Below are 20,805 nucleotides of genomic sequence, written 5' to 3' on the forward strand. Positions count from 1 at the left end.
CTATGGACCAGGCTTGCTGTCCAGAGTACTTCTCCTCTGGGCCTAAGCAGGATGGTACATCAAGGAAGTCATATGGCTGCTTGAAAGGTCACCTGGCCTGAGAGTATGGCCCTAGGAAAGAATTGGGGCATGGAACCTGAATTACAACTTCTATGTGCCACCATAGAGGAATGCAGTTTATTATAGAATTGACTCTAGATGAAACATTTTGGGACAGTTCAACAAACTGAAACAAAACACATTTAGTTTCAGAAAAACCGAAATATTTTGTTTTGATAGCAAATGCCAAAATGAAATATTTCACCATTTCCAAATCTTTTTTTTTAAATGTGTCATTCCACAAAAGTTTTTGATATTTCAATTCTTTGTCCTGATTTGGGTCACAAACAAACGGTTGAAATATCAGAATGTCCTGCAGGAAGGATATTTCGATTTCACTCAGTTCTATTCAGGACTGTGCATGCCGGTTTATTTGGAACTAAATGCCTTATTTCTTCCTATTGTTTAAAATATTCAAAATAATAGGAAGAAATGAGGAATTTAGAAACAAAACCATAATGAACTAGAATAAGTTCTTGACCAATTCTAATACATATTACACCATTAAAGTGAAATTAATTTGAGGCAAAAAAGCCTATTGATATTAGATAAAGAAGGATGACTCAAACCAATATCATAGCCTTGCTTCTGAATTCCCTTGATTTTGTTGGTATGCATTAGATTGACATTTATATTTTGATCATTTATTTTATGTTTCACTATAGGTGAAATCCTGGACTCATTGAATAGAATATGAATTTTGCCATTGACTTCAATGGGGCCAGGATTTCATCCTATATGCTGATTGTTTTGGTTGTTTATGACTTGCCAAAACATTACATACATACACACACATTATTATATAAATGCACATATACACACTCATGTATATGCACAGATATAAACTTACAGATAATAAATAGAGTATAAAATGCACCCATATAAAAAAGGAACTCAAGTCACCATATTAAACACAATTGAAGAGAGCATCCTTTTCCTGGAAGAAATGTATGTAAAGATTACATTACAATAAAAATGTTAACAGTGCTAAAATGATCTGCATAATTGCCTACATGCTGCATTTATAATTTTATTTTTTCTTTGAATTAATAAATATGTTATGGGTGCCAATTCTATCCCCTGTGGACTTATCCCATAATTTAAAATAAACAGGAGAACAAAAAGGACTGCCCATACATAAATTAATATCTAGGCTATAAGGAAGCTGCATTGTCTTGAGGTCAGAACAAAGGACTTAAAAAGTCAAATATTGTTTTTATTTACACCTGCACAGCAGAGCAATGGCTCTTAAGAGTTTGAAAGAGTCTAGGATGCCAACTGCTGACTAAGCATGTGACCACAGACAAATCATCTGGAAGCTCTGAGCTTCACTGACCCCAACAAGAACTTGCTGAAAAGCAAACCAAGCTGTTGCATGCTAGTCTGACTATCAAAACCATTTTTATAATGAACTTAGGGCTTGTCTTCACTACAGGGGTAAGTCAACCTAAGTTACGGTACTCCAGCTATGTGAATAACGTAGCTGCAGTCGACGTAGCTTAGGTTGACTTACCCCGGTTTCTTCACTGCACTGCATTGATGGGAGATGCTCTCCGGTGTACTTCCCTTACTATTCTTGGAGAGCTGGAGTACCAGGGTCAACCAGAGAGCACTCTGCCATTGATTTAGTGGTTCTTCACTAGTCCCGCTCGATTGATCCCTGCTACATCGACTGCAGCAGTGTCAATCTCCCCGTAGTGAAGACCAGCCCTTAGTAAGGTTAAATTGAATCCCTAGAGATTTTTCATCTCTCTTGGAATTTATAAAGGACAACAAAAAAATGCTTGATTGTAGAGATTTGCAGCTCTGAATATCTCAATGGCTTAATGCACATATTTGATTTAAAATGTCTAATATTGAGCTATTTTGATAACACAGCTACTAAATTCAAATATACTTTGTCCTCACAAAACTGCCATAGTTACTATTAATCCCCACTGCCACCCACGCACACACATATTTAAAATTAAATTACAGCTCATGTACTGTAAAAATATAAAAAGTTGTGTCCTACCTATGGTGGTAATAACAGTGCCAGCGAAGAAGAAGGAACTTCCCAAGTCCCAGTGACTGATTTGAGATGTGTTTCTTAAAGGTATGATTCCTGCATTTATTGCTGACACTACGTGCTGCAAGTTTAAAAAAGATACTTGTCAATATTCATGAAACATAAACAATGATGTTAACATACATTATGCAGTAGATTCACAAAGATAAAGCCACTTATTAGATGTAAACAGTGAAAAAGAGAAAGGCTCACTTTGGTCAGTTGGAGTTTTGCCGTTGACTTTAATGAGGCCAGTATTTTATCCTTAGAGTAAATCTCAAACATAAAGGACCAATTTCTTCAGTCCTTGATGTCTACTGGAATTTTATTGTGTCAGGACTCCACAGTTGGACCTCAAGGCATCGAGCGCTTGATCCAAAGCCCACTGAAGTCAATAATAAGACCCTTATTGACTTCAATGAGTTTTGGATCACCCTAACTAGATGAAACAATTAGAATTAAAAATGTAACCCTTTCTCTGTATGCAGAAAAACACATATTACATGAACACTTTACATTTAGTTTCCCAACTACTGTTCACATTGACTCCATGGAACTATCTGCGAGTAAGGAAAGCAAGATTCAGTCCATAGTTTTAAAAAACAGAGCCACATCATCCCATCAGTTGTTAAGGAGAGATTCCCACTTATATCAGTGGAGAAGTCTGTTTTAAAATGCTGGTAAAATATGTCCCAGAGTAATTTTATGTCAAATAAATTCCAGTTAATTAAGAACATTCATAGAGGATAGAAAATGTAATAATTAAATATCTTTAATTGTATGATAAGGTTATTAAATCTTCAATATGATAACCACAAATTCAGAATTAAATATTATACAATAATTATCCATATAAGTTATCCATATCTAGATTTATACTATTATATATGTAATACAGGTAATTACTGAAAATGTATTTCTCAAACACATCAGCTCTGTCAATGGAAATGAATGAGCACAATTATTGTGAAATTTACGTTTTCACAAAAAATTCCCAGATCCTGCAGTGTCATCTCACTGAGATTTATCTTATCACAAAAAAGTCCCTGTGTAGCAGTTTCTAGTGCAGACCCATACCAGTATTTATTTTATTTTTAAACACCAAGAAATAATGCTATTTTAAAACTTATTAAACTGTTTTATGAAATATAAATTAAGGGTGTATTCTATAACATTCACTTAAAGCAGAACAAATTTTATAAGTGATCATTATATTGGTAATTGGTGTTTCAAAAACCAACAAAGAGTACAATATTGAAGTGAATGTTTTAACTACCCAAGGCCTAAGCACAGGTATTGTGAACTTAGCTATTCCATGTACTTATTCTGGAATAGCTCTCCATGTGGACATTCTTCCAGTGACTTTATTCCAGAATAATACAAAGTTAAGTAATTATTCCAGAATAAAATCACTTTTATTCCAACACACACTGGGGAATTATTCTGGAATAGAAAATTAATAAAATTAGAACTATTCTAGAATAGCTATGCCAGTCAATTTCTCTCCATATAGACAAGTCCTCAGAGCCAGCATGTTCAACTTGCTACTTTCAAAGGTCAGTTGCTTAAGTAGTAGCTGTTAGGAAGCCCAGGACTGCAACTATATGTCTTTAAAGGTTTTAATTTTGATTTGCTTTAAAAATAGCCGTGGCAGATCCCAAAGGTCTGAAAATTCAGATGTGTAGCCAAAAGTTTGGATGCCTATTCATAACTTAACTCTAGTATGCTTTCCCCATCGTGGTGTTTCATTTCACAAGCACCCGCTCCTGTGAGCAGCTGCATACTGACCGCTCAGACAACAAGACTAGGTGTTTGTAATATGGAGCACCAGGGGTTGAAAGCAGAGCTGCAGGCTTTCTGCGCCCAGCCTCAAGGCAAGGGATCTCTTCCCCCATGCTACTGAAAGACAGGTTGTGTACAGGCACAGCTCTCCTCCCCTCTCACAGCGCCACAGTGAGAAGTCAGGGTGATTGTGGCTACTGCTCTGGGTTGGAGCTGAGATCAGAACTCCAGTGGATTGTAAGGCCACACCTCTCCCCAACTCTATATCAGAGAGAAGTGGTTTAACCCCAGTATAGGAACAGGGACTCCCAGGAAACCTTAACCTCCTCTTCCCTTACCTCCCATCCCCCAAAGAGACTAGCATATTTTAAAAGAGGTGGCATACTATTATTATTAAATAGTAACACATAGAAATAATAGTGTCTAGCTCTTACACAGTGCTTAATTATTAACTCCAATCATCACATTTTTAAAATAAGAAATGGAAGGCCCTTAAATGAAGATAAGGGGCAGGATTGTCTTCTTGCCTAATACTGGTGTAAATCAGAGTTACACTAGTGTAAAAATTGGTGAGAGAGAAGAATCAGGTCCAGTATCTGTAAATTGTATATATGCTTACTGACAGTGCTCAGAAGACATATAAACTACTGTGACTTAATATTATATTTATGGGGTTAGGGCATACATATAGAATCACAGAAATGTAGGGCTGGAAGGGACCTCAAAAGGTCACCTAACCCAGCCCCCTGCACTGAGTAGACCTAGACCGTCCCTGACAGGTGTTTGTCTAACCTATTATTAAAAACCACCAATTACGGGGATTCCACAAGCTCCCTTGGAAGCCTACTCAAGAGCTTAATTACCCTTACAGTTAGAAAGTTTTTCCTAATATCTAACCTAAATCTCCGTTGCTGCAAACTAATCATCTTGTCCCACCATTGGAAGACATGGTAAGCAATTTTCACAGTCCTCTTTACATATTTGAAGACTGTTATTAGGTCTCCCCTCAGCCTTCTCTTCTTCAGACTAAACATGCCCAGTTCTTTCAACCTATCCTCATAGGTCATGTTTTCTAAATCTTTTATCGTTTTTGTTGCTCTCCTCTGGACTGTCTCTTGAATTTGTCCATATCTTTCTTACAGTGTGGTGCCCAAAACTGGACGCAGTGCTCCTGCTGACGCCTCACCAGTGCTAAGTAGAGCAGAACAATTACCTCCCATATCTTACATACGACACTCCTATGAATACATTCCAGAATGACATTTGCCTTTTTTGCAACATCATGCTATTGATTCACATTCAATTTGTGGTCCACCATAACCCCCAGATTCTTTTCTGCAGTACTACTGCCTAGCCAGTTATTTCCCATTTTGAAGTTGTGCATTTGATTTTTCCTTCCTCGGTGAAGTACTTTGCACTTGTCTTTATTGAATTTCAACTTATTGATCTCAGACCAATTCTCCAATTTATCAAGATCATTTTGAATTTTAATCCTGTCCTCCAAAGTGCTTGCAACCCCTCCCAAGTTGGTGTCATTCACAAATTTTATAAGCATACTCTCTACTCTAACATCCAAGTCATTAATGAAAATGACTGTGGGACCTCACTTGATGTGTCCTCCAAGTCTGACACTGAACCATTGATAACTACTCTTTGAGGAGAGTTTTTCAACCAGTTGTGCACCCACCTTATAGTAATTTCATCTAGACCATATTTCCTTAGTTTGCTTTTGAGAATGTCATGTGGGAATCTCATCAACAGAACTTGGTCCAATAACAGACATTACCTCACCCACCTTGTCTCTCTAATATCCTGGGATTGACACAGGTACAACTACACTACATATGTGGAACTGTGTCAAACCTTACTAAAGTCAAGCTATATCATGTCTACTGCTTCCCCCTGTCCACTAAGCCAGTTACCCTGTCAAACAAGGAAATTAGATTGGTTTCGAATTATTTGTTCTGAACAAATGCATGTTGACTATTACTTATCACCTTATTATCCTCTAGATACTTACAAACTGACTGTTTAGCAATTTGTTCCAGTCTCTCTCTAGGTAGCAAAGTTAGGCGGATTGGTCTATAATTCCCCAGGTCCACCTTTTTTGTCCCTTTTTAAAATAGCTATAGTTCAGATTGTAAATATATCGAGTAAACAAAATTCAGAATTCACTGTTGGATTGGATCTGGACAACACGGCCTTGTGTACATTAGCGCATTCTACATCAGTTAACAGTAACGAGTGAACCTGGTATTGATCACTGTTTAAATGTTAGTGTAAAAAGATAAACTATTTTAAGCAACATGCCAAAAAGATCTGTTATACTAATTTAGTTATACAATAATAGTACTATACAAATAGTCCTTTTGCTCTTGGAAATTTTGCTGTACTACATTCAGACCACACTTAGGGGTGCAGCATAGTTTCACTTCAATGTGAAAGGGTTTTGATCATAAATCCCTGCACCTGGAAATGGGAACATACTTCCTAGTGTGTATGTGATGTGTTAAAGCAGAAGATCAATACACTTTTATGGGACTATCCATGAAGTGTTGTGGTTCTTTCATATTGCAGTAACACTGTACAGAGCAATACACATGTTTTTAAGCAGTTTTACCAAGACTGACCTTTCTAATGTGATAGAGGCAAAATGTTTTCTGCACTTTTTATTGTCACTGAAAACTTTTCAGGTTACAGTACATCATTATTTCTTATATATAAGGTCTGTTCATCTGTAAAATACGAGGATACATTAACACTATCAATGTCATACCTATGGTACACTGCAGTTGATGACCACATCAAGAGATTTCTCCCTTGGTCAAAAGGGTACAACTTGAAGATGTTTTTAGTCACAAAGGGACAAGAGATGCCAGTCTCCATTATGCACTTGTTAAATTTTAAAACAAACACCTTTGTGCTTTCTCCAGTGCTGCCCTTCATGCTTGGAAGGAGCTCTCCGTAAACCTCCGCAAAGCCCCATGATTATCCACCTTCAAATCCCTCCTCAAAACTCTCCTTTGCTGTGATGCCTACAAAAAACCTGACTGTTTTAGGCTGTCAGTGTGCAAAGACCATGGCCTGTGATGCAGACCAGTATTGTTTCCTTGTTTCCTTGTCCTTCCACATCTGTCTGTCTGTCTGTCTCCAGCTGTCGGACATAGATTGTAAGCTCTTTGGGTCAGGCATCATCGTTTTGCGTTCTGTGTTTGTACACAGTCTAGCACAATGAGGTCCTGGTCCATGACTAAGGCTCCTCGGTGTTACAGTAATATAAATAATAAATAATAATATCTCCAGTTGATATAAATCCACATAGTTCCCTACATTTCAGAACTGGGGATATGGTTCAAAGCATCCAATATAGTCTTCGACATCTCTCTTTTTAATGTGTCTGCCCTACTGACCACAAAGTTACCTAGAACCATGGTTCCCAAACCTTTTAGTACTTAGAGATATTTTGGGTCCTCAGAACAAAATACAATATTTTTACTGACTCAGGAAACCAGATTCAATAGTTCAAGAGACTAGAGTCAAGAGGCACACTAAAGTTTAGACAGTTTTGTGACTTTTTTCAACTATATGATGTATGCTTAATGATAAAAGCCAGTCTAATCCAGGTTTTTTCAAACTACAATTTGAAAATATGGATTTGTGGCATGTTTGGACACAGCCTAAGATTTTACCAACAAGGATGGGCCTGGTTCAAACTTCATAGTTGCACAATGATTGGTTGAATCTCTGATAGCACCAGACATAAGTCAGTTTCCAAGTTTAAGCTATTTCTCTGTTTAATTTTCACCGAAATCATTGCTGAAAATCCAGATTCACAGAAGCAGCATTTTCATAGCTTCATCACTGAGCTCTCTGTATTCTACTCTAACAAAAATCCAGAATTCCTGGTTTGCTAGATTTGAAAACTTGGTCTTCAGTGTATGATTACTTGATAATTCTAAGAGACTTTCTTGAGCCAGGATACTTAATGTTGGAATGGAGTCAACAATTACCGAGAATGGGTTCAGAATCCAGTCAGTATCCGGAGATTAATGTTCAACGCCAAGAAAATATTAATCAAAATGGGAATACAAGACAGAAAAATTAGTTAATTTTTGGTCTTTAATGACATTTTGATTACTTTCACTTTGTTCTTTTAAAAAGTCTGATAACATTGGAAACATCTCAATAATTCCCTTTTCAATGTGATATCACCAAAGACAACGTTTCTTCATGAATCCCTTGCTCTTCTCTTTTAAATCTGGTATATTTGTACTTCTACCTTGCAGTGTTAGGTTCAGTGCATTCAATTCGCCAAATACGTCCATTACGTAAGTCAAGAAGTCCACATTACATGTGTAATCTGGAAGGTCTGTTTTCCCAAGGGAGAAATCCTCATTTCATTATGCAATTCAAAGAGGGTTGTAACACTTTCCCACATCCCCACCACCAGACCTCCCTGTGAGTGGGCTCAGAGCTCATCTAGTCACACGGCATACTAAAACAATGTGTGTGTATTGCCTGGGATTGTACAAAATTAACCATTTTAATAACAATTTTAAGGGCCTCATGTACTTCAGGTTGCAACTTTTTTGATGCCAAAGCTTGGCATTGAATTATGCTGTGTATCCAGACTGCTGCTGATGCCACTTTATTTGTGCTGAACCTCCACTGGTCTTTCTGGGCATAGCTGCTGCCTCGTCAGTGCAAAACCCCACTTATATAGCCCAATTGAGACTTTCCTCTGCTATGAATTGGATCTTGAATATTTGCTCAGTGGTTGTTTGAGTTGGGATTTCTTTGCAAAATAGAAGTTCTTCAACTATTGGACCTGCTGTGACAAATCTCTCATAACATAGAAGCTTAGCCATATTGGCTATGTGTGTGGATTCATCAAGGTGCAGTGCAAAATATTGACTCTTCTTTTCTTGGTCTATCAGCTTGGTCTATCCTGGACATTTTCTGCAAGGTCATCCATCAGTGCATTGACAGATGGCATTATGTGACATAGGAATGGTTTTCATGGCTATGTGCTCGCTAATCATAATTCTATACATCTACTATTGCTGGAAGTAGAAGGGTCTTGCTATGGTACATGCCTGTTTGCATTCTGCACTTTGCATGGCTACAATATAAGATGCTCCTATGGCTCTGTGAGGAGCAATTGTTTCTTTAGACAGGACTTTTTTTATTCCCAAACAACAGGGGCTCCCCCATGAACCATTTGTGGCTCCCCAAGGGAGCAATGGCTGACAATATGGGAATCACTGACCTAAAATAATAGTATAAAACTTCTGTTGATTTCACTGGGGCCAGAATTTCACCCTTAATATACAAATTGCAAGATATTTATTGCCAATGCCTATTTATCTTTGATTCTGTTTTCCATTTTATTTTGTCAGTCTTCTGCCTTTCCCCTTGACTGCTGCCTTGCTGTAATAACAGTGAAAGCATAGTCATTTCATTTGTCACAAGTTTGGCATGACACTGCCATCTTTACTTACAATTTTTTTTTCCTGTCAACTTTTTCCTTCATTGGCGCAGCCCTACTTATCCCGTGGTGTAATTAAGTCTGTGTATCTCTAGCGGTGCTGTATCACTTTCCTTTAGCCTGAAAAAGTTAGAATCATGGAAATTCTGTATAATCTGTACTTTTATCATCACTGACTCCAATTTATTCCATTCAGCCTCTTGAGATGGTTTACAAGATTTTAACAGGAAGGTTCCCGGACTTAACTTTACTACTGTAAAATAAATTGTAAAATGTGATCAGATTAGTAGACTAAATTATTTTTTCTGTGTTACCATAATTCAAATTCTGACTTAAAACTCACCTCTGCTGCACTGCCTATAAACCACTCAACAGTAGCTAGGCCATTGGTGTGCTGACACTTCCACTTATTGAGCTAGTTAGGATTGTTTCTCTAGTTACCTTATCCTCCCTCAATTTATTTGTTTATCCATCTGTTATTGTCTCATCATATGGTGCCACTAGACTGTAAACTCATTGAGCCAGGGACTCTCTGTTTATTATGTCTGTGTGCAGTGCCTAGCACAATGAGACTGGTTGAAGGCTTCTATGTGCTACCATAATATAAAATAATAACATAATAATAATTAATAAATACAGTAATAGTATTCAGAATAGTTTGTTCACAACTTACTGTTCTTTAATTCTTTTTTTCATGGTTACATTGTGTTCTATTTCTTGGCAGTAAAGAGAATTGAGGTAAAATTTTCCAAAGTGTCTAAGTGACTTAGGATCCTAACGCCCATTTTCAAAAGCAATATAACCACCTTAGCAGCCTACGTGAGTTGCCGAGCTCCTAAGTGCCAATATAACTTTTGAAACTGAGACTTAGGCTCCTAAGTCACTGAGGAACTTTTTGAATTTTTGCCTGAAAACTCAGTCTGTAGCTTTTCTACTTGAAATACGAGCAGTGCCAAAAACAAAGCACTGTCAACTTTGAATACTCTTTTAAATTCAGTATCCACTCTGTAGCCATCCTTTAGCTATGCAGCCATCTCAAAAGGGTCAATATCCACATACGGAATGTTCCCCAAAGTCATCCACTCCCACAGTGTTACTCCAAATGCCCACACATCACTAGCACTGGAAAATTCATTGTTAACAAAGCTTTGAGGAGCCATCCACCACACTGACCTGCTTTCATTATCTCCCAGATAATGATAATCCATGGGAAATAGGTCTCGGGATAGCGCATTGTCAGTAATCTTAACCTGAAGTGAATCATCAATGACCCAGTCTCTAGTAGCCAGGTCTTTGTGAGTGACCTCCCTTCTGGCTAAATAGTTCATTCCACGGGCAATATGAATAGCCATATGAACAAGATCCTGCTGGGAAATTGCCTGAGGAGCGTTGGCCTCTACTAACTTGTACTGGCTCAGGATCAGTTTCAGGTTCCCCCAGTTCATGTAAGGCAACAGCACCATGGGTTTCGCCGCATCTTCTATACAGACATGGGTGATAGGGAATAGGTTCCTATGAATTCCCTTTATATAGTAATTTTAGAAACTTTTTTCTTGCTAATACATTGCACAGTCATTAAGTTGTCCTTTTCATACTGCAACACATTGGGATCATATAGGAATCTGTATCTAGAGGCTGTCTCAGGTTTGCCTGATAGCCTACCATACACAACTGTGTGAATTGACAGCTAAAACTAGAGACAAAGTTTCAACCTTCTAAAGCAGCAAGTTCCCCCTGTACAAAAACAAGACAACTGTCCTAGTTCCAGAGTTCCACCTAAGCAGTGTCTTCAGTAAGGCAAAAATGGAGCAAGTAGTATTGAATGCAAGCAGTGAATATTTGCATTTGTCTGCTTTAGCTACTATGCTTTTATGAAACGATGTAGTATATAATCATGAGTACTCATCAGAAACAAACTGGTATTGTTTCAACTAGAAACAATACAGCTCTATTCTAGCACTGCACTAGTCCGGCTGAATAGTTAAATCCTTGACTATCTATCCAGAGATAAAAGTGAAACCATCTTAAAATATCTTTCTGATTAAATAGAGAAAACATACTGTTTTGTTCCCACTGATTTCTCAGCAATCAAAAGTAGCTTGTGGTTCCTGGCAGTACATAAACAAGGGACCCAATGCTAGGAATAGTCATGAGGCACTACCTAGACACAGGGAGTTTAGCAGCATGTTGGATTCAGCAGATGGATCCCCACAGAATAGACTGGTGGTCCGTTCAGAAATAGGGACTGGACCAGACTGTTGACAGGGATCTTTTACAGCAGATCAAGTCCAAGCCCTGCCTATAATGCAGATTCCTCTACGCTATGGTGTTGTGCATCAGGGATACAGGCAGAGATGGCATGCTTGACTATGGAATGAAGCAGATAATAGCATCCAGAAATTTATTTTTAGCAAGAATGGAGTAGACAGGATCTAGGAAAGGGAGAGGCACCTGCATGGAAATTAGGGAACACAAGAAGGTGGGGAAACAAGAGGAGAAAAATAGAAATAGGCCACAATTCAACAAGGTGGGACAACTCATATGGTTACAGTTAAGAATGAGCTGAAGTGCTTTGACTGGCAGGGGCATGCATGGAGGTGGAGGCACAAAGTCCTGTACCTGGGCTTCCATGTGTAAACTGCCTTAAATGAGACACCTCAAATTGTTCCCAACACTCAATAAAGAAGGTACATGTACCCTTGATATTTGCACTTCCTTATGATCTTCAGTTCTCAAGTGCTCCAGAATGGCCTTGTATATAAAAAAACTGATGCAATTGCAGTTTGAATTGCCAAAAGAATATCCTGCAGCATCAGTTTTTTATAGACAAGGTCTTTCAAGGTTTTCAAGCCTAACACCTGCTGCTTGCAAGCTGGGACCCAGCCAGAACACGGTGTGTTGTTTTGTGTGGTGTGGGGCTATCAATGTTAACAACCACCCACCTTAAATCCCCTGGAAAAAGAAAACTGCCTGCATGGTAGCTGTGCAAAATAGACTATCCCACAGAAATGGTGCCCTTAATTTTGTGGTTAAAATAAATGATCTAATTTTAATAAATCAAGCTTATGAATCTCAGATTTACAAAGTATATTTCAGGACCTACACAAACCCTGTGTCTCAGTCAGGGACATATTATGATAGCTCCAGAAATGACACAGCAAGAAGCGTTTTAAGCTTTTTAATACCTGGAAGAGAAACAAGAAATCCTACTTAATCATTTTAACTGCATAATAGTTTTCTACTGAATCTGAGAGGTTGCATCTGAAGGAGCCTACTGGCTAAAATTAAAGAACACCCTTCAGAAAATGCAACAGCATTGGTTTCCTGGGACTAAGAGACAAGATGTGAAACATTTTATGCATGGAACAGAAAGTCAATTAAAGGAGAGGTGCAGTGTAACGAAAAATATATTCTAGTTACATCTAGTTACAAAAAAGAGTAAAAACAGCTAAAATAAGTGTTTAAAGTGTCAAATATTTTTAAAGAGGAAATTAATCACATAGGAAGCAGTTATCCTGGCATTCTGGTGATGAAAGTTAAGGCACAAGGAATGCAGCTCCAGTTATTTTTATAACACCCACAATCGTAAGAGGCTTTTCTCAGAAGACAAAGAGAAGACAGATTCCTACCTAAAAGAGTTCACAGTCTAAATGGTGAATGCATAGACAAGGGAGATTTTAACCAACACAAGGTTAGGGTGAAAACAGACATAGGTTATGGAAATATGATGACAGGGACCCTAGCCTTGCAAGCTAATCTGCGGAGGTGGATCTCATGGGGAACACCATACAGATCACCTTGTGGGAATGGGGTCATAGACACTCAGGTTAGATACATCCAGGTGATTCACAAAATATTTCTAAAAACATGAACTCATATTTTGTAGGAACTCAGTTTTCAGGAAGAACCTGCATACTTCGGAGCAAGCTGGATTTAAAATTCTGTGGCAGAGTCCTTCACTACAGGGGCACTTTGGTGCAGCAGACGAGACTCTGTGGCATCTTCATTTACATTTTAAAAAGTAGGTTTTTCCTGAATTAAATAAGAAAATTAATACTACACTCAGTGCCTTTGACCCCCGTGTTGTTTATTTTGATATTACATTCCCTACCAGTTTGTGATGTGGGATAAGCACATGTGTAGGATGTGTCTGATAAAAGAATCAGCAGTGAAATATAGTCATTAACATTACTGACATCTTTAGTTTTAAGTCTTAAGGTACATTTAGTTAAAGTGTAATCTATAGGTTTCAGCTTTAACATACTGAGATGGCTGGAGCAGTTCAAACTTCTCTGCAATATTATTTCAGTCTGTGCAGGCTCCAATAGGCACATTAACACTGTGCTCTGTTCAGGCATAAGGCGGTAGAGGAGATGGCAGAATGCAACAGGGAGGAAGGAATGAGCAAAATATCTTTTTTCACTCTAGCTGGCTCCTAGGATTCATACAGATTGATTGTTCCTCACCGCTATGAAGCAACCCAGCAGTCAGCCCTGGGCAATCCGCTTTGGCTCACACCCCACTTGTTGGGACACACCAGTCTAAGGTATTTTAACCAAGGGATGACATTTCTTTTATTTACAATATTTTAATGCTTATGTGTTATATTACTTTTCCGTTGAATATGAACAGATTTTGTTGGGTTTTATTTTATAAGGACCTACCTTAGAAGCTGAGCTTCACTTAATTGGGTAGCATTTAAATAAAAAGTTCTTCTCATTTCTCTAATCAATTTTCTCTTTGGCAGGAGATGACAAAGTAGAGCTCTTATTGCCAAGTTCTCACTCTACTCAGGCATCCCAGAATACATTGCAGTGCTGACTTCGTTCTCTCTTAGGAATAACTCTAGAGTAAGGAAGCAACCTATGGGCTGGGAAGCCAATCCATTTTTCCCAATAGACAAGTGTGTTGAACATTCTCATTTTTATATTCTGAGAGGTATATATTCTGTAGGGTATAGAATACTGGATATAAAATAAGAATACTGACAATGTTAGGAAGTTGTTGACTACACAATTCAGTCGGACTCACCTTTCCCCACAGACAGACTTTCTGCACTTCCATTTATTGTCTGTGTGGAGCAAGAACTCAACATATTAACGAAAGCAACCAAAAAAAGTGTGTGTGTATAAATATATATATATATATATATATATATATATACATAAAATGATACTATAATAATACTGTGTATATATATATATAATGATACTATAGTTTCACCTGAGGATTGGCCAAAAATAGGCTGATCATTAGAGATGTGTATTGTCGAATGTCTTCAAAACTCTGTTACTGAGCATGTGTGCACAAGTACAGGAGGGGATTCTACCAGGTACTTTGCATCTGAGATTGCAAACTGCCTCAAACATTTTCAAATTTTCAGCAGCTGGTATACTATAGGGAACAATCCTACACTAGATCTAAATAGATTTTTTCTATCTCTGATTCCTGTAGTTCTTTGTATACCAGTTCCTAGAGAACACTTTTATTCTGTTGTATGGCAATTCTTTGTTAAGTTGGCCCTACCACACAGTGCAAGATGCTCAGACTGAGCAACAACAACAAAAACACCTCTCAGGTTATTTACATAGCTTTTGTTCAGCCAAAAAACGACACAGCAGCAAAGTCTCTGGCCACATTCCCTTCATGCAGTTTAGTAGTCTGCAAACTCTAAACAAGATTTAAAAAAACTGAACAAAACATAAGCAAGACAGATCTTGCATCCCTAGAGCTCTCCATCCTGACTTCAGCAAACCCATCTTTTTCTCTCCTGATAATAGCTGAGTCCCTTTTAAAGACCCTCTCAACTGAAACTTTGAAACCCTAGGTTTTAATCTAAAAAATGAACAGCTGTCTGGCTTTTTTTGTGCCTCTTCCTATAGGGACCACTAAAAGGTAGTATAAAGTATAATAGCAAGCTCCCCTCTAAAAGGCACACATCCCATCACGTGCTGCTGTACACTGCCAACTTGATTGTTGCCATGCACAACATATGGTGTACCAGGTGATATTGCCTGTAATATTGATTTACGTTAGACTCGCCTAAAATGGCACCGAAAGTTGGCATCCAGTGTTTGAACCCTAACCCCACTGACTGCAGAGCCATTGTGCCTATGGTTGTGCATGTTTTATGCCTTCAGGGCTTAGGCAATATCTCAAAAATCGTTATGCATCTTGATTCAGCACCGAGGGTCACACATTGCTGTACTTCATCTCAGGCAGGTTTATATTACAGGATACAGAACAGAAAACTGGCATGGTTTCCACTTAAGATGGTTTGCAGCACTGGATCATGGAAGTTAGAGATGGAAAAATTAATTGATGGCAATTAATTGATCTTTGACTACTAGAGGTAGATATGCCCAATGGCCTGTGATGGGATGTTAGATGGGGTGGGATCTGAGTTACTACAGAGAATTCTTTCCTGGGTGTCTGGCTGGTGAGTCTTGCCCACATGCTCAGGGCTTAGCTGATCACCATATTTGGGGTCGGGAAGGAATTTTCCTCCAGGGTAGATATTTTGGATATTTTCTGATACTGTGGCCTGAGTGCATTATATTGTATTATAACAAGTTGTCATAAATATAAAGGGAAGGGTAACTACCTTTCTGTATACAGAACTATAAAATCCCTCCTGGCCAGAGGCAAAACCCTTTCACCTGTAAAGGGTTAAGAAGCTAAAATAACCTCGCTGGCACCTGACCAAAATGACCAGTGACGAGACAAGATACTTTCAAAGCTGGAGGGCGGGTGGGGGGGAGGGGAACAAAGGGTCTGTCTGTCTGTGTGATGCTTTTGCCAGGAACAGAACAGGAATGGAGTATTAGAACTTGTTAGTAAGTAACCTAGCTAGAAATGCGTTAGATTTCCTTTTGTTTAAATGGCTGGTAAATAAGCTGTACTGAATGGAATGTATATTCCTGTTTTTGTGTCTTTTTGTAACTTAAGGTTTTGCCTAGAGGGATTCTCTATGTTTTGAATCTGATTACCCTGTAAGGTATTTAGCATCCTGATTTTACAGAGGTGATTCTTTTACTTTTTCTTTAATTAAAATTCTTCTTTTAAGATCCTGATTGCTTTTTTATTGTTCTTAAGATCCAAGGGTTTGGGTCTGTGTTCACCTATGCAGATTGGTGAGGATTTTTAATCAAGCCTTCCCCAGGAAAGGGGGTGTAGGACTTGGGGGAACATTTTGGGGGGAAGACGTCTCCAAGTGGGCTCTTTCCCTGTTCTTTGTTTAACACGCTTGGTGGTGGCAGCATAGGGTTCAAGGACAAGGCAAAGTTTGTACCTTGTGGAAGTTTTTAACATAACCTGGTAAGAGTAAGCTTAGAGGGTCTTTCATGCAGGTCCCCGTATCTGTACCCTAGAGTTCAGAGTGGGAAGGAACCTTGACACAAGTCACATGGCAAAGAGAAGCTTTTATTAGGAAAAAGAGAAACTAGATGGACACTATTAGGCTAGTGAATTTTGTCTGGGTAAACACAAATTCAAATCCTTTCTAGGCTGAATTTGTGCTCTCAATCTAGTCCTCCTGGTATGTTCATATCACCAAACCACTTCACAATTTAGTAGGATTGACCCCAATTAGAAACTTCTGATGCTCAAGACTGTCCCAGAACTAGGATAACCAAATTATGCAGGTCAGAACTGATCTGGATTGGAAGACCCTTGCATCATAAGTTGTCCGAGCTCTGGCTAGTGACAAACCAGAGTGAATATCTAGAGCACTAAATTCAAAATCAAAAGTTTAGTGTTTCACTATAGTTTGAAGTAAAGGTAAAGACTAAAGAGAATATTGTAATGTGTATGTTCTGTAATTTTCTTCACATACAACTAACCATTACAGCTACCTAATACTGCAGTATGCATTATTTTCAGACATATATCCTTTAGAGGATTTCTAAAGTATCATTCACACTGATGTGACTACTTTTTCTTCATCACACTCATTATTTTTGTATTCACATAGAGTAATCAGAACTGAAGAAATGCTATATAAAAATTGTATTAAGAATCAGACATACTCAGAAAAGCCAGGTTATGTTCTTCAGTAATTTAGTATCTGTTCAAAGGTACCAGGTTGACAGCAGTGCGGTACGAAGTCTTCCATTTACCCTAACAAGGTGCATAGCATTGTCTTCCCACAACTTTTAGGCCAAACATACCTCAGCTGTGTTCAGGAAGGACTATCTCTAGCGATGAGTGACAATTCAGCACCACAACACTTCACAACAAGAACTTGCTCTAAAGTAAAAAAGTATTGTAGGGTGCAGGGAGAAAGGAATAGCTTCAATAACTTTAAAAGGCTACCATTTTTGGAACCCAACTTGACTAAAAAATAAAATTCCCAAACTATAAAAATTTTCCATGTTTTACCAATTTAACTTAAAAAAATAACGTACTCGAAAAACAACTTTGGTAAATCAGTCCTCTGCCTTAAAAATTTGCAGTAAAACAAGTGTCTGGGAGACTTTAAAGCCAAAAGGGACCATCATGATCATCGAGTCTGGCCTCCAGTACATCACAGGCCACAAAATCTCACCCACCCACTCCTCTAATAAACCCATAACCTTTGGCTGAGTTTCTGAAGTCTTTAAATCATGATTTAAAAACTTCATGTTACAGAGAATTCACCATTTATTCTAGTTCGAACCAGCAGATGAACCAGGCCGCACGCTGCTGAGGAAGGCAAAAAAACAAACAAACGGGGTCTCTGCCAATCTTGAAAATTCCTTTCCAAGCCCAAATATGGTGATCAGTTAGGCCCTGAGCATGTGAGCAAGATCTACCAGCTAGACACCTGGGAAAGAATTGTCTCTAGTAACTCATAGCCCTCCCCATCTAGTGCTGCTGGAGATATTTGCTAATAGCAGTTGCGGATTGGCCACATGCCATTGTAGGCAATCGCATCATACCATCCCCTCCATGAATTTATCAAGCTCAGTCTTGAAACAAGTTAGGATTTTTGTCCCCCACTACTCCCGTTGGAAAGATGTTCCAAAACTTCACTCATCTGATGTAAAGCCCTACATGGGACTATTTTTTTAATCCCGCTCCCATCCTGCCCTGCAATATCTACTCCCACCTGCTCCTGCATTGTTTCTTTTATATTTATCCCACTCCCATCTGCAAAAACCTTAGATTCTGCAAATCCCACAACAGAGACAGATTCCCCCGTGCTACCAAAAAAACCCACCTCACCACAGTTGGTTAATATGTTATATAATAAATGGAATTCAGACACAATTTTTACCACTAAAAGAATAAAACAAATCTTGCTTTAACCATGTAAAAAAACACTTTAACTCCTGTTATAATAGACATTAATCTCTTTCAATCTCTCACTTAAATTTAAGTATTAAAACCTTTATTTAATAAAAAAGAAAAACTTGCTTTGCACTGCTGAAATTCTATTTATGACCAACTGATGAGAGATTTAATGTTTTCCCACAAAATACCATAGTCTGATTTTTTTGCCCACCCAATCCCACCCATAACAAAACATTTTACCCGCTCCCACTATTACAGCAGCGAGTCCTATGGAATCCCAGTCCCACGGCAGGGCTCTACTTTGATGGTTAGACATCTTCATCTAATTTCAAGCCTAAACTTATTGATGGCCAGTTTATACTCATTTGTTCTTGTGCCAGTATTGCCCTTAACTTAAATAACTGCTCTCCCTCCCTGGTGTTTATCTCTCTGATTTATTTATAGAGAGCAATCAGATCTCCCCTCGGCCTTCATTTGGTTAGGTTACACAGCCAAGTTCCTCAAGTCTCTTCTTGTAAGGTAGCTTCTCCAGGCCTCGGGTCATCCTAGTAACTCTTCTCTGCACCTGTTCCAGTTTGATTTCATCTTTCTTAAACATGAGAGACCAGAACTGCACACAGTATTCCAGATGTGGTCTCATCAGTGCCTTGTATAACAGTACTAAAACTTCCCTAACTCTACTGGAAATACCTCGTCTGATGCAGCCTAGAATTGCATTAGCCTTTTTTACAGCTGCATCATTTTGACAGCACATAGTCATCCTTTTTTTTCTCCTCTTCTGTTGCTTCCAAATGATACGTCCCCAGCTTATAACAAAAATTCTAGCTGTTAGTCCCCAAGTGCATGACCTTGCACTTTGTACTATTAAATTTCATCCCATTTCTAGTACTCTAATTTTCAAAGTCATCCAAATTTTCTTGTATGACATTCCAGTCCTCTCTGTATTGGCAATACATCCCAATTTTGTGTCATCCACAAATTTTACTAACTCATTCCCACTTTTTGTGCCAAGGTCATTAACAAAAATGTTAAATAAGATTGGTTCCAAGAATGATTCCTGAGGAACTCAACTAGTAACCTCCTCCAGCCAGACAGTTCACCTTTCAGTATGACCAGTTATAGTCTCCCTTTTACCCAGTTCTCTACCCACCTTTCGATTCTTGTATTAATCCCCATCTTCTCCAATTTAACTAATAATTTCTCCTGTGGAACTGTATCAAACGCCTTACTGAAACCCAGGTAGATTACATCTAATGTATTTCCTTTGTCTAGAAAATCAGTTATCTTCTCAGTGATCTACTTTTTGTAAAAACATGTCATATTTTATCCCAATTGCCTTTTTTACCTCTATGTCTTTAACTACTTTCAAAATTTGTTCTAAGACCTTGCATACAATTGAGGCCAAACTAATGGGTCCGTACTTTCCCAGATCACCCTTTTTCCTTTCTTAAATATAAGTACTAAATTTGCAATTCTCCAGTTATAAGGTACAATCCCTGAGTTCACGGTGCAATTTGAAACACCAGAGACTATGATGAGCCAGATCATCAAGTGGTGTAAGCTGACTTCAACAGAGTGACACTGATTTATACCAGCTGAGGATTTAGCCTTTCAATGTTGGAAAAAAATTAAAAAATCAAGATTTGTAATGGAAATAGCTAGCTGTATTTAAAACAAACAACTGTGGAAAGAAATGTACAGCTAAAAGAGAGAATTGTTTGCTAAAGTAATGATAAATCTGAACTTTCTTAAGGTTATGGTTGGCCATGCTCTGCTTTCCCAATATTGACAAAGCCAGTAACTTAGCTCAATCAATACACCCATTCCTTTGTGAACTATTAAATAATACATATTGCTAATGAATAGTTATTTAATTAGCACAGGCGCATTCAATTTAAAAGTTGTCTATAATGCACACTGAACATAAAAAAATCAGCAATGACTTTTCAACTGAAGCCTCATTTGAAAATGCTATTGCCAACCTTTCTGTCTTAAGTTAGACTTCTTGCTACATTTGCAGCTCACATGCTGATACAGCAGTGTCCCATTTATTACAGAACCATTGCTATAGAAGAATTCATTCTTTTAAAACATAGGAACAAGTTTTTTGCATGAA

At 38.1% G+C, this 20,805-nt stretch overlaps 1 protein-coding gene and 1 pseudogene across 3 annotated transcripts in view; both read right to left on the reverse strand.

The window, feature by feature from the left end:
* The window catches only part of KCNK2 (potassium two pore domain channel subfamily K member 2), a 207,343-nt gene that overhangs the window by 108,049 nt on the left and 78,489 nt on the right, over positions 1-20,805 (reverse strand). For all 3 annotated transcript variants that reach the window (XM_074949261.1, XM_074949262.1, XM_074949263.1), the window contains one exon: positions 2,114-2,228. In XM_074949261.1, coding sequence (XP_074805362.1) covers positions 2,114-2,228 — 115 coding nt within the window. The remainder of the gene's footprint in view (positions 1-2,113; positions 2,229-20,805) is intronic.
* On the reverse strand, positions 10,292-12,047 carry LOC141983904 (tyrosine-protein kinase RYK-like; annotated as a pseudogene).

This window comes from Natator depressus, chromosome 3 (genome assembly GCF_965152275.1).
Source record: "Natator depressus isolate rNatDep1 chromosome 3, rNatDep2.hap1, whole genome shotgun sequence".
In the NCBI taxonomy this organism is placed as follows: Eukaryota; Metazoa; Chordata; order Testudines; family Cheloniidae; genus Natator; species Natator depressus.